At 50.2% G+C, this 11755-nt stretch overlaps 1 protein-coding gene across 1 annotated transcript; it reads left to right on the plus strand.

The window, feature by feature from the left end:
- The first annotated feature begins 690 nt into the window (after positions 1 to 690).
- LOC149852440 (maestro heat-like repeat-containing protein family member 7) lies at positions 691 to 9644 on the plus strand. The gene is made up of 9 exons (XM_090028381.1): positions 691 to 747; positions 1569 to 1759; positions 1877 to 2014; positions 2612 to 2726; positions 5393 to 5569; positions 6474 to 6629; positions 8513 to 8615; positions 8990 to 9049; positions 9490 to 9644. Exons 1-9 carry the CDS (start codon positions 691 to 693, stop codon positions 9642 to 9644), a joined length of 1152 nt encoding a protein of 383 aa, XP_089884507.1.
- Positions 9645 to 11755: the final 2111 nt, after the last annotated feature.

Consider the following 11755-nt stretch of genomic DNA (forward strand, 5'->3'; position numbering starts at 1 on the left):
TTGTATTTTTTATATGATTGGCATAAGGATCTAACATGGTGATTCCCAGCCAGGGTGCTGTCATTAGCATTGTTGGGTGTGCAAACATGATTCACATGGTAAACCCAGAGATTTCAAATAGGAATTCACAGAGCTAAAAACAGTCTGCCCTGCTGCGACTTTTCTGAGTTCTTTGCAACACAAGACTTGCTCAGTTATTTTCCTGTAGTCAAACAACAAATGAAAACTAAGAGCTGGCATTTTCCCAGGGGTGCCTTGAGTCGATTTAGGAGTGCCTCAAGTCTTAAAATGTTGAGCACAACTGATCCAGCCTACTGAAGATTAAAATCTCTCTTGTTCCTTTTCCAATAAATTAATGTTTAAAATATTTGACCATTATTTGACAAGATTTGACCAATCAATTGACTATATGTCTTTTTTGACTGATCTTATACCCAACCCTAGTTAGGGGTTGTACTCCCTAACAAGCAGCTGGGAGTCTGCTTCCTGTGGTAGCTTTGGTAATGGTGGCCTTGGAGGCAGGGACTGCTGTCCCAGATGCACCCTGATGCATAATGGGCTGATACATTGCCAGGCTTGTGGGGAAGGGGGTAGGGGAGGAGTGGGGGAACACATTGCACTTATCAGTGCTCTGTCTCTTTATCAGATTCAGCTTCCTGTCCAAGATCCTCTGGTGTGATGGAGCCAGACATGGGAAAGGAGGAGTGTCTGGCCTACATCAAAGCCTTCCTTGCAGGCAACAAAGAGGTACCAAGAGCTGCTTTCTTACCTGGGACATGATCCTCAGCAGCTCATAGATTTCATAGCTTTCATAGACATTTGGGCTGGAAGGGACCTCGGAAGATCATTGGGTCCAGCCCCCTGCCCCAGGGGTAGGAAGTCAGCTGGGGTCACAGGATCCCAGCAAGAAAAACATCCAGGTTTCTCTTGAAGGCGTTCAAAGTAGGTGCTTGAACCACCTCCGGCAGCAGGCCATTCCAGACCTTGGGGGCTCAGACAATAAAGAAATTCTTCCTTATGTCCAGCCTGAAATGGTCTTGCAGGAGTTTATAACCATTCGACCTTGTGGAGCTCTGGTGAACAAACTTTTGCCCAGGTCCTGGTGAACAGCCCTTAAAACTTATAAGTGGCCATCAGGTTGCTCCTGAGCCTGTGGTTTTCCAGGCTGAAAAGTCCCATGGCTCTCAGCTCATGTCTTTCTCCCCCATATCCCACTTCTCTCCTGCATCTAATGCCACACTTCATGCTGCTGGGCCTTGTGACAGGTACTTGCATATGGACAGAACAGACTCTTGCTGGGACCAAGCCCTACCATTGCCTAGCCATGTCCTTACTACTAGGGGCCTGTCCCCAGTCCCAGAAAAAGCTGAATCCTGGAGGCTACATAATTTGCTTAAGGTCACATCAGGAATCTGTGGCAGAGCAGGGAACTGATCTCAGATTTCCAGAGCAACAGTCTAATGACTAAACTTCCTGACTTTCCTTTTTCATTAATAATGGGGGGAGGTGGGAGAAGTAGGGAGAATGGCTTTTGCAGTGACCTCTATGTCTTTTGCCTTTTTTTGCAGATGACTAGCCACTTGTCCAAGAGCTTCTTGCATCCAGCCTGCCAGCAGGAGGTACAGGCACACTACCCACAGCTCTGCATGGCCCTGCTCTTTCAGCTTGCCCACCTGGTCCAACCAGAACCTCAGGGCATCAACTTCTTCTGGGGGGAGTACCGGAGCCAGAAGATGCCCATCCCAGCCACCCCTGTCAGGTGCTCCATCCCAAGCCTCTTGTACACTTCCACTGACCCCAGCACAACATCTTTCACTTGCCCAGAGCTGGCCCAGGGCTCAGGGTCTCAGTGACCTGGGGTCTGCTCTGAATGCAGGTCTGCAGTGGGTGACCTGAGAGCCTTGCTGCAAGGGGCTGGCTATGTGGAGCAGATCATCTCCATCCAGAAGCAGGGAGGCTGGGACATGATGATGAACTTTGAGGCACACCACAGAGGTGTTGGCTTGCTTGCCAGGTGAGAGCCTTGTCCCCTACCTGCTGTTTTTTCTGATCCTCCTCTCTGGGTTGTGGGGACCTCTACAAGCTTCTCTTCCCTGATTGAAGAGGCAGGCTTCTCACTAACACCAAGAAGCAGGCTGCAGCTTTGGTGCTAGTGGCCACGGGGTTCTTTGAGAAGAATGGAAATCACCTGTAGAAAATCTGTCCTGTGCTGAAAGGCTTAGAGATGCTGCTGCTGTAGCACTGAGGCAAGATCTGGTGGGACCAAGTACAACTGGGGAAAGACACAAGAACGCGTGATCATCCAAGAGGGATTGGTTTTGCCCCACCGAAGCCCTACTGTGCATGTTCTGCCTTTCTCTCAGTCCCAAGGCTGCTTGATTGGATGTGTCCTAGGGATGGACTTCCCTTGTAGAGTGACTTAGGGCTTGGGTCTGCAGCACACAAACTTGGGAAGATTTTGACTGGACAGGAAATGGCTTGTGCCAGTGGAGGGTCACCTTTTGGTCACCCTGTCTTGTAGGATATTGCTAACCATATGCGTCAGTGAAAATGAGCAAAGCAAAGCCCCTGCCTGCTTTTGTAACAAGGGTGTTGGTGTTTCCCATGCCAGAGCAATGCGGAAGAACCCTGTTGAAGAGCGCTTCTGGATGATCCATCACCTCCTGAATGTCCTAAGGAGCGGGGACAAGACCCAGCACCTCTCAGCCTTGGCTTTCCTTGTTGAGGTGAGCCTTGCAGGCTCACATGTCCCAGAGCTACTCAAACTCCATCCCCTTCTTCCTTTCTAGGTGGATGCTTCCCAGGCTGCAGTGCTGGTGCCAGTCAATGAGCCTTGTGGGCTCTCAGGTTCCCTGGCTCTCAGTTTACTTCATAACGGACATGATCGGGTATAAGAAACTCATATGTGGACTCATACTCACATTCACATACTATCTGCAACCTAGGCCCAGAGACCACCGCTGGCTAAGTAGGGTCCTAGGATCAGGACAGGTCAGGTCTTGAGAGTGAGCTTTACAGCAGAACGATGTGCCCATGCTGTTCCCACACTGCATGTGATAGCAGGCCCCATGATGCAGGCAGGTCACCTGGGAATAGCCCCACTTACTACCTGACTCTTTTGCTTGTACTTTAGCTTCTCCACTGTACTGATCTCAGTTACGAGCTGGAAGAGGTTGTCCTGAGGCTGAGATGGCAGCTAAGCAACCAAAAAATCCTAGTTCGCTGGCTAGCACTGCAAGGACTCCTCAACCTGGCCTGTCAGCCTGAAAAGGTTAGAGGGATGACTGGCTGGGTGATGAGCACAGCAACCCATTGAACTGCACTAGACATGTCTGAAGGACAACCCCAGCACCCAGTGCTGGAGAACTGGGGTGGGGCATAGAAACCAGTGCAGGGCTGGGAGATACTAGACTAGGAGTCAAGAGAGCTGCAGGCTCCACACAGCTCTGCCAAAGACCTGCTGGGTGACCTTTGGAGTGTCCCTTTCCCCCATAGTTTCATAGTTTCATAGTAGCTAGGGTCAGGAGGCACCTGAACAGATCATCTAGCCTGACCCCCTGCCACAGGCAGGAATGAATGCTGGGTTCACAAGACCCCAGACAGGTGTTCATCCAACCTCCTCTTGAATTTGCCCAAGGTAGGGGCGAGGACCACTTCCCTGGGTAGTTGGTTCCAGATTTTGGCCACCCTAACTGTAAAAAATTGCCTTCTGATCTCTAACCTAAGCCTATTCTCCATCAGCTTATTACTATTGTTCCTTGTCACCCCAGGTGGTGCTGGGGAGAAAAGGGCTCTACCTATTTCCTGTTGATCTCCCCTGATGAGTTTGTAGGCAGCCACCAGGTCCCCCCTCAGCCTCCTCTTGCTGAGGCTGAACAGGTTCAGGTCAGGTTGGCCACATCCCTTTTGAAGTGCGGCGCCCAGTACTGGACGCAGTACTCCAGCTGAGGCCTGAGCAAAGTTGCATAGAGGGGGAGTATCACCCCTCTGGACTGGCTTGAGATGCATCTGTGGCTGGCCTTGCTGGCTGTGGTCTGGCATTGGTGGCTCATGTTCATCTTGGAGTCAATAATGACTCCAAGATCCCTTTCTGCCTCTGAGCTTTGAAGAGGGGAACTCCCCAGCCTTGGGTTCCTTCTCCCAAGGTGCAGCACCCTGCATTTGTCTATGCTGAAGCCCATCCTATTCTTATCTGCCCACTTTTGCAGTCTGTCTAAATCTATTTGTAGCCTCTCTCTCCCTTCAAGTGTGTCCACCTCACCCCACATCTTAGTGTCATCAGTAAACTTGGACAGTGTGCTTTCCACCCCCTCGTTCAAGTCGCTGAAGAAGATGTTAAACAGTGCGGGCCATTGTCTGGCTGGTCTATTGAGGTTGAAAACCCTACTGGGTATGGGCTTTCTATCCAACCATGTGGAGCAGAGTTTGACACAGTGGGGCTCTGGTTGTAGCTGGGAACTCTTAGGCCTATAGTCCTGGAAATCCTACTACCATGACAGTAGCCTCAGGACTGTGGGCTTTGGAAGTCCCAGGTTCAACACTGAGAACTGAAGGTCAGTGATACACTGGCTCATAGGCCATTCCCTGTAATGTAGGAATGTTTTTGTTCTGCATTTCAGCCCCTCTGTGTTTTTCTGTGCAGTTGATCAGAGCTCTTTCTCAGCAGGAGCACTGAAAAGAGCCCATGGAGTTAGGGCCCTGGGCCTACATGCTCTTTTCACCTGCTCAACTCCTACAGGAGAAGGCAGGAAAAGAGAGCAATGCAAAACTCTAGAACTCTTGGTTCAGAGATGATACCTTGTACTAGACCAACCAAGAAATCACAAAAAGAAAAGGGAGCCATTATTTTTTACAGACTTGGCAGCACTTAAGAATGGGAAGGGGAAGAGTTTCTTGATGGCCTGAGCCCTGGGCAGGTCTGTTTTGGGAAGCTCTGACCATCAGCAGGTGACCTGCATGCGAAGTGTGAGGGTAGTTATAGGAGTTCATTTCCATTCCCTGCATTCCCTGAATCCTGCACAGCTTTGCATTTGCTTGTCTGTACCTTCTCTATGAATTTTCTCCCTCACCTTTTTTGTACTTCTTCCCCAAGGCTGGCTGGGATCCTTGGTGGCTGCTTTTGAAATGTTCTAAAATGGGGTTAATCTGAATACAACAATGGACCAAACTCAGAGCTCATCTGTCAGATAGGAGCTCTCTTCACCCAGAGAAGGAGGGATGGTCCATGGGGGTCAGGACCTTCTGACTCCAAGCACTGCTACTGCTACTGCAACCTGGGTCAGATTTGTTTCAACTTCCCACTTATATATGGGTGCTGGTGCCCAGCTGCCTCCAGCTGGAAGTTTTGGTACTGAGATGAATGGTTGATTTTAAAGCCCCTCCTTTCATACAGGTGGTGACACTCCATTACTTGCTGCCAGAGCTCCTTGAGCACCTGAAGGAGACAGACAGGGATGTGATTGCAAAAGTCTTGGTGGTCATCAGGCACATCCTCACCGCCCTGGGCAGGCGGAGAGCCAGCCGGGCTGCTCTGCTAGTAGCTGAGAAGATTCTGCCCTTCTTTGACGATGTAAGGCCTGGCAGCGAGAGTGAGACCACGCATGTTCTGTGCCTACATTTGGGGGTGTGTGTGTGTGTGTGTGTGTGTGTGTGTAAGTGTGTGGTGTGTGTGAAAACTGAAATCTGACCTTGCAGCTCCACCATGAATGAATCATGCAGTCAGTGATCTGACTCCATTTCAATACTCTTCCTTTCATGTCCCCTAGCCTTCCCTGTTTCTGCTCCTCCACATTCCCTGTAGACCATGTGGCAGCAAAAGGCAGACCTCAGGGCCTTCTGGCCCCCCACCACAAATCCATTCCCTCGATTTTTCTTACAGTTTGAGCAAACCCTGCCCTTAGCTGCTGATCTGAACTGGGGGACAAATAGGCAATTGTCATGGAAAATGAAATCAGATGGCATCTGCCCTTTCGGCCCCATTTGCCCAGTCTGAACAGCTTCCATTTGCTCATCCCTTCTGGCGCTCTGTAAACCTGCTCCCCAGCAGCTGAATTCTTGCAGGCTCTGCCCGATGGGCTGCACTGTGCAGGATGGGCCTTGTCCAGCCACCTCACCCCAGCTTACTGTGTGGGAGCCCCCTGTGCAGGCACACAGGCCTGTTGGGCTACCTGAGCCCTCTCCCTTGCAATGTAGGAGGGTTTGTCAGAAATGATGTTCTGTCTTTGTCTACAGCCTCCCCCCACCCTCAGTTGTCCCTCTCCAGAAAACTGTGCCCCCCCCCCCGAGCCACATACACCCCAGACAATTCTTTCCACCCTGGCAGAGGGCGATTTAAAAACAAGCAACATGTGGTTCCTGGAGAGTCAGAAATATCTGTCTGCACCAGGCATTTCAATCCCATTGAGTCCTCTTTGGAAGGAATAAACCCCAACAGCATTTTTTTCTCTCTCCTCTGCTCTGCCGGCTGCTTGCAGGTGTCCAGCCGGCTTCGATTTCTCACCATCTCCCTGTTTGGAGACCTGCTGAAGTTAGTGCAGAGGATGGACAAACAGAGCATGAGGATGTATGTCCTGAAGAGCCTTGTTTCATTGTTCTTCCACTTGGAGGATGTGAACCCCAAGGTGTCTAAGGTGGGTGACAAAGCTGGAGCTGAAGGCTGAGAGTTGAAGAGTGCCTGGTGATTTGGGATCCAAGCTGAGGCCTCTCTGAGGGGACATGTGTGTTGGAGGACAGAGGTTTTGTGCTTCTTCACATTTGGGCCCTTTTCATTTAGATCACATTGGGCTGCCAAACCTGAGGATGGAGGCCACCATCTTCCCTGCCCCATCTGTCACCAGGCTTGAGCTACCATCTGTCCCAGGGATGGGCAATTATTTCAGACAGAGGGTCACTTACTGAGTTTTGGCAAGCCATCGAGGGCTGCATGACAAGCAGCCAGGGGCAGATAAATATTAATTTTCTAAATTTTTTAGGGGTCCCACGGGCTGAATAGAATGGCTTGGTGGGCTGCATCTGGCCCCGGGGCCACATTTTGTCCTTGCCTGAGCTATCCTGAGCACATGTCCTTCCCTAAGCAGATGAGCCAAGGTGATCTCCTTATGACTTCAGACCATCGCAGGTAGTATGGGTAGTGTAAGCCAGGAAATAGCAAAGTCCCAAGGCAAACAGCAAGAGGAAAAGTGGACTCTAGACCTCAGATACTTCTCTGGACCTTGTCTGATAGAGCCAAGCAGCTATTGATAGCCATGAAATGATGATGAGCTGAATTTACAAAGTGATTTTGATGCCCAGTGCGGCCAAACTGCCCCCGTAGATGCCTAATTTCAAATTTAAATCCTCAAAATGCTCTCTTATCTGGGAGGCACTAAAATACATGAAAATACCCTGATCCTGGCTGTGGTGAGAACTAAAGCCCTTACTCCTGAGACATACAACTCTGCTTACTCAGCTAGTGAATTCTCAGCTTGTCGCCCAGTGGAAAAGCTTCCACTGGCAAGAGCCCTCACCCTACAGGATCCCAACTCCTGTGATGAGACCATTTACCTGGGAGATGCACGTTTCCATTGTGTCAGGCAGGGGAGGGAATTGCTCCTGGGTCTCCTCAACTGCAGAAGCACTCTGACTACTGACTTTCATGGGTATAAGATGGTGGTCACTGCTTCTTTGCTGGCCCTGTTCTGTGCAGGGCTCACTCCAGCCCATGTTTCCTTAGATCCCCCCACAAGGCCAGGCCCAGTTTGGGACTCTAACAGGGTAGATGTGAGCCAGGCACTGGCTTATTGGCTCCTCCTGTGGTCAAGGCAGCTCTGGCAATGTCCAGCTGTAGAAAATGTGGGAGCCTGGGGAGTGTCACTGCAAATTCTTACCCACAACAGCTTTTGGCCGCTGCCTAACACTTCCATAGGCACCAAGTGCCTGAACCCTTCTGTGGATGTTGGTCTAAAGGTCTTGCCCAGAATCAGATACAGCACCGAGATGGACTCTGAGAGAACAACCATGAAGGGCCATGAAGCATTTGTGTCCCTAAGCAACTCCTTGGGACTTTGGGTCCCATTGCTACTAAGTCTCCCTGCCATTTCTGTTTTGCAGTCATCTTGGGACACCCTCTTCACTGCTGCAGCACTTCTTGGTTGGACAGAGATCCAACCCCTTATCCAGAGGAAGGAGACATGGAAGATCTGTGAGTGGCTGGTAAGGGCAGCCCTAAAGGCTTTCCAAATGCCTGAAAGGGCCCCTGTAAAGCCTGACCCCACATTTGACATGGCACTGGATGTAGGTAAACTGTTTTTAGGGAGTTTAGTGTGGGAAGGCTCCTTTCCCAGGCTCTGCTTCATCCTTGACTTCGAGCTACTGGAAGGTTGAGCCAGCAGTTGCCCTTATCTGTGTGATTCCTCCTACCCAGCGCAGGACATTGGGGTGGGCTCTGGGGTGTGACCTCCCCCAGCTCCTGCCATGTGGCTCACAGCAAGGGAGGGTCTGTAACAGCCTAATGCCTCCTGGGCCTCTCTTTTAGCTAATGAGGAACAGGAGGAGAGCTGATGATTTCCTGATAGAGAGCCTTGTCTACATAGAGAGCCCTCAGGATCCCATCCGTGAAGCAGCAGTCAGGTTCATTGGTAAGCCACAAATCCTCAGGTTCCCTTGACCAAGGGCTCAGGATCCCATGCCCAGGCTGCTGCTCTGTCCCTGCTGGCAGCAAGAATCCACCCCTTGGCTATCAGCATCCTGATAGTCTGGTGCAGGAGACCTTGGGAAGCAGACTCATAACAAACTGCCCCAGGCAGGGCTCTATCAAACCTCTGTCTCCATCAAGCCCTTCTCTCTTCACAAGCTTTGTCATGGAACCTCCTTTGGCTCATCTTCTCCTCCCAGGAGATGTGGGAGCTTGTCCATGCTCAGTAGGGGCACTGTGAGGCCTCACTGTGATGAGAGAGTCAGGAGCTGTGTAGGACAGGGCTTGCACGATGTAACGGACCGTTTGTGTGTCTAGGACTCGCTGCCCGGCAGATAGAGGACCAGAATGAGGAAAAGCTACACAAACTCTGCAGTAGTGAGTGGTGACACAAGTTATGATACCTGGGGCTTGAGGGGCAGGATAGTCCAGGGTGAGAGATTGGTTTGGGAGTTGGAAGACCTGCTTTCAGTGTCACAGATTTTTTTTTCTGTGACCACGGAGGGTTCAGTTTCTCTGGGCCTCCGTCCTCCATCTACACTAGGCAGATGTAGGTGGTGGTTTGCGAAAAGAAATACATTCAAGTCTGCAAGAAGCTCCAGTAATTGACTGCTATGTACAGTGTGAATATTTATATACCACCACCTTGCGAGGGACCTCTTGGGGATATTTTGGGAAAATCATTTGTCCTTCCTGCTTAGCAAATTCCTGTTAATTTATTTCCACTCATCCCATTGTCAGAGGAAAGAGGTGGAGGGGTTCTTGGGCTCTCCTCAGTTCCAAAGGTTTGATCTGTGCTTTCTTTCTTTACATTTTAGTCCTGAATGACCTGCTTCTGGACCAGAAGCCCTCTGTCAGCACCCTGGCTTCTCAGACGCTCCTGATTCTGAAGGTCACATGGAACCAGCCGGCAGCAGGATGCACCCTAGGGACCCTCTTCACTGCCTGTCTCACCTTCTGTCGGGGAGTATAGCCATGGTGAAAGACATGAGAAGCAGCAGCCAGTGCCATCATGACTCACTTTCTTCTCCATCAGCCTTTTCTCCTCCCTTTTGATCATATTTATGCTATCATTTATTTCCCCTGTATAAAGGTGGCCTTCCTCCTCCATTCTTTTGTGAGGTGTTTTATTTATGAAGGCAAAGGTATGAACAAGCATATCCACTGGAAAACCAGATGCCACCCACCCCATAGGAGCTTCAGTACTTCACTGCATCTACAGAGATGCCTTGGGGTATCCAGTAGAGACCTACTCCTTCTGCCTGATACAGCACATGGACTACTGCACTGGATCAGGGTACCCCAGCTGGAGAAGCTGGAAAGCTTGAACAAGGGTATAGCTATATCCACTCATCAAGGGTTGGCATCTGTGGAAACTTTTCAGGGCAAGAATAGGTCCCTGGCATTGCAATCCTTGTCCTGCAGAGACATGGGGGTCCATTGCTATGTGTGTTCCCAGTATGCTGTTGAAGGGTCTGTATGTGGCTTTTTCAATTGTTTCCAGCCTGCATGGAGTTGCAAATGGCCATAGGGGTCTCCATCTCTGAGATAATCTTGATGTCCAGCTGTGCTGCCATGTGCGGTAGGTATGTCCCTGGCTCAGGGATCATGCAGGCTTTCAGACCTCTCAGGAGCTTGAGGCCAAGAACAAAGAGCATCTCCTAGCAGAGCTTCAGGGCCTAAGGTATAGGTGCAGGGCCTTCTGTGACTCCCCACATTGGCACAGGGTAAAGACCAGAGATGAAGTTCATTCTTACACCTGGCCTGGGCTTCAAAACCCAATTTTTCATGGGAGGTGGAAGAATGGACTTCCCTGAGCAGAGACCTATGGCTTAGGACAACATGAACCCAAATCCAGGCCAACTTCCCCAAAACACAAGGTAAAGCCACTGCTCAGATTAGACTGAGAGTTTGGGGATGGTCAGAGGCAAACAGCACCTATTGGGGCACGGCAGACAGCACTGATTGGGGCATGTGGATTTGGTCATGAAATGTGCTGATGGATCTGCTGCCTGGAGGTCCTTCTGCAGAGGCTTAGCACAGTGCTATGGCTTGGAAGCAGTCCATGGGCATAGCCTTATCCATGGGTCCTAATTACTCTGCCCTAGAGGCTCATTCTGCAATGTAGCCGCACTCCATCTCCACCTCTTAGATTCTGATCCTAGGTCTCTCTGTGTCTTTACCTCCCAAGGTGCTTCCTAGCCCTTAGTTTAGGAGCAGGCAATTATTTCAGGTGGAGGGCCGCTTACCAAGTTTTAGCAAGCTGTCAAGGGCCGCATGGGTAGCTCTTCTCCTTGACAGGTGCCCCGCCCCCCGGTCACCATCTTGGGACTGGAAGTTCCACCTCCTAACCTCTGACCTTAACCCCTAATGCCAGAAGTCCCTCCCTTTGCCCCTGGAAATACTCCTTTCAACAAGGGGGTTTGCCATCTCAAAGCCAGAAAAAATACCAATTTATATTCTACAACATTCATTAATTTGATTAAAAAAAAATTTTTGTCCTGATTTACATGCGTTTGTGTTGTGTACACAGAAGGGATTGCATAATAGCTTAAAATGAAGTCGGACTCTTGTATATTGTGGGGGGATGGGGAGCATGGGTATAGGTTTGTGGGGTACTGGTAGTGTGTGGGTATGTGGGGTGTGGGGGTGTGAGTGTGGGGTGAGGGAGCATGTGGGTGTGTGTGTGTAGATACATGGGGTGTGGATGGGTATGGGGTTTGTGGGGGAATGAAGGTGTTGTGGGTGTGGGTGTCTGTCTGTACGGCAGTGCGATGGGGGTATGGCTGCATGTGTATGGTGGCCAGTGTGTGTAGGACTCACCCTATTGTTAGAAATGCACAGTAAATGGAGTATTGTTAGAATATGATTAGAAATGGAGTGTTGTTAGAACTGCACAGTTTGCATCTCATACCTGATAAGCAAAAAACACTGCCAAGGACCCTTTTTTTCCCCCTTGGCCAGTTTGCTAGCTTTTCTTATGATAAATCACTCCCTCCTACTGGTCTTTCTCATGCAGATTACAGAAGCTGGAATTCAACTGACTGTGTCCTTGAAAGGGGGGGATTTCAACTCTTAGTGACC

This window comes from Crocodylus siamensis, chromosome 15, assembly GCF_052110815.1.
Source record: "Crocodylus siamensis isolate JL-2025a chromosome 15, ASM5211081v1, whole genome shotgun sequence".
NCBI lineage: Eukaryota > Metazoa > Chordata > Crocodylia > Crocodylidae > Crocodylus > Crocodylus siamensis.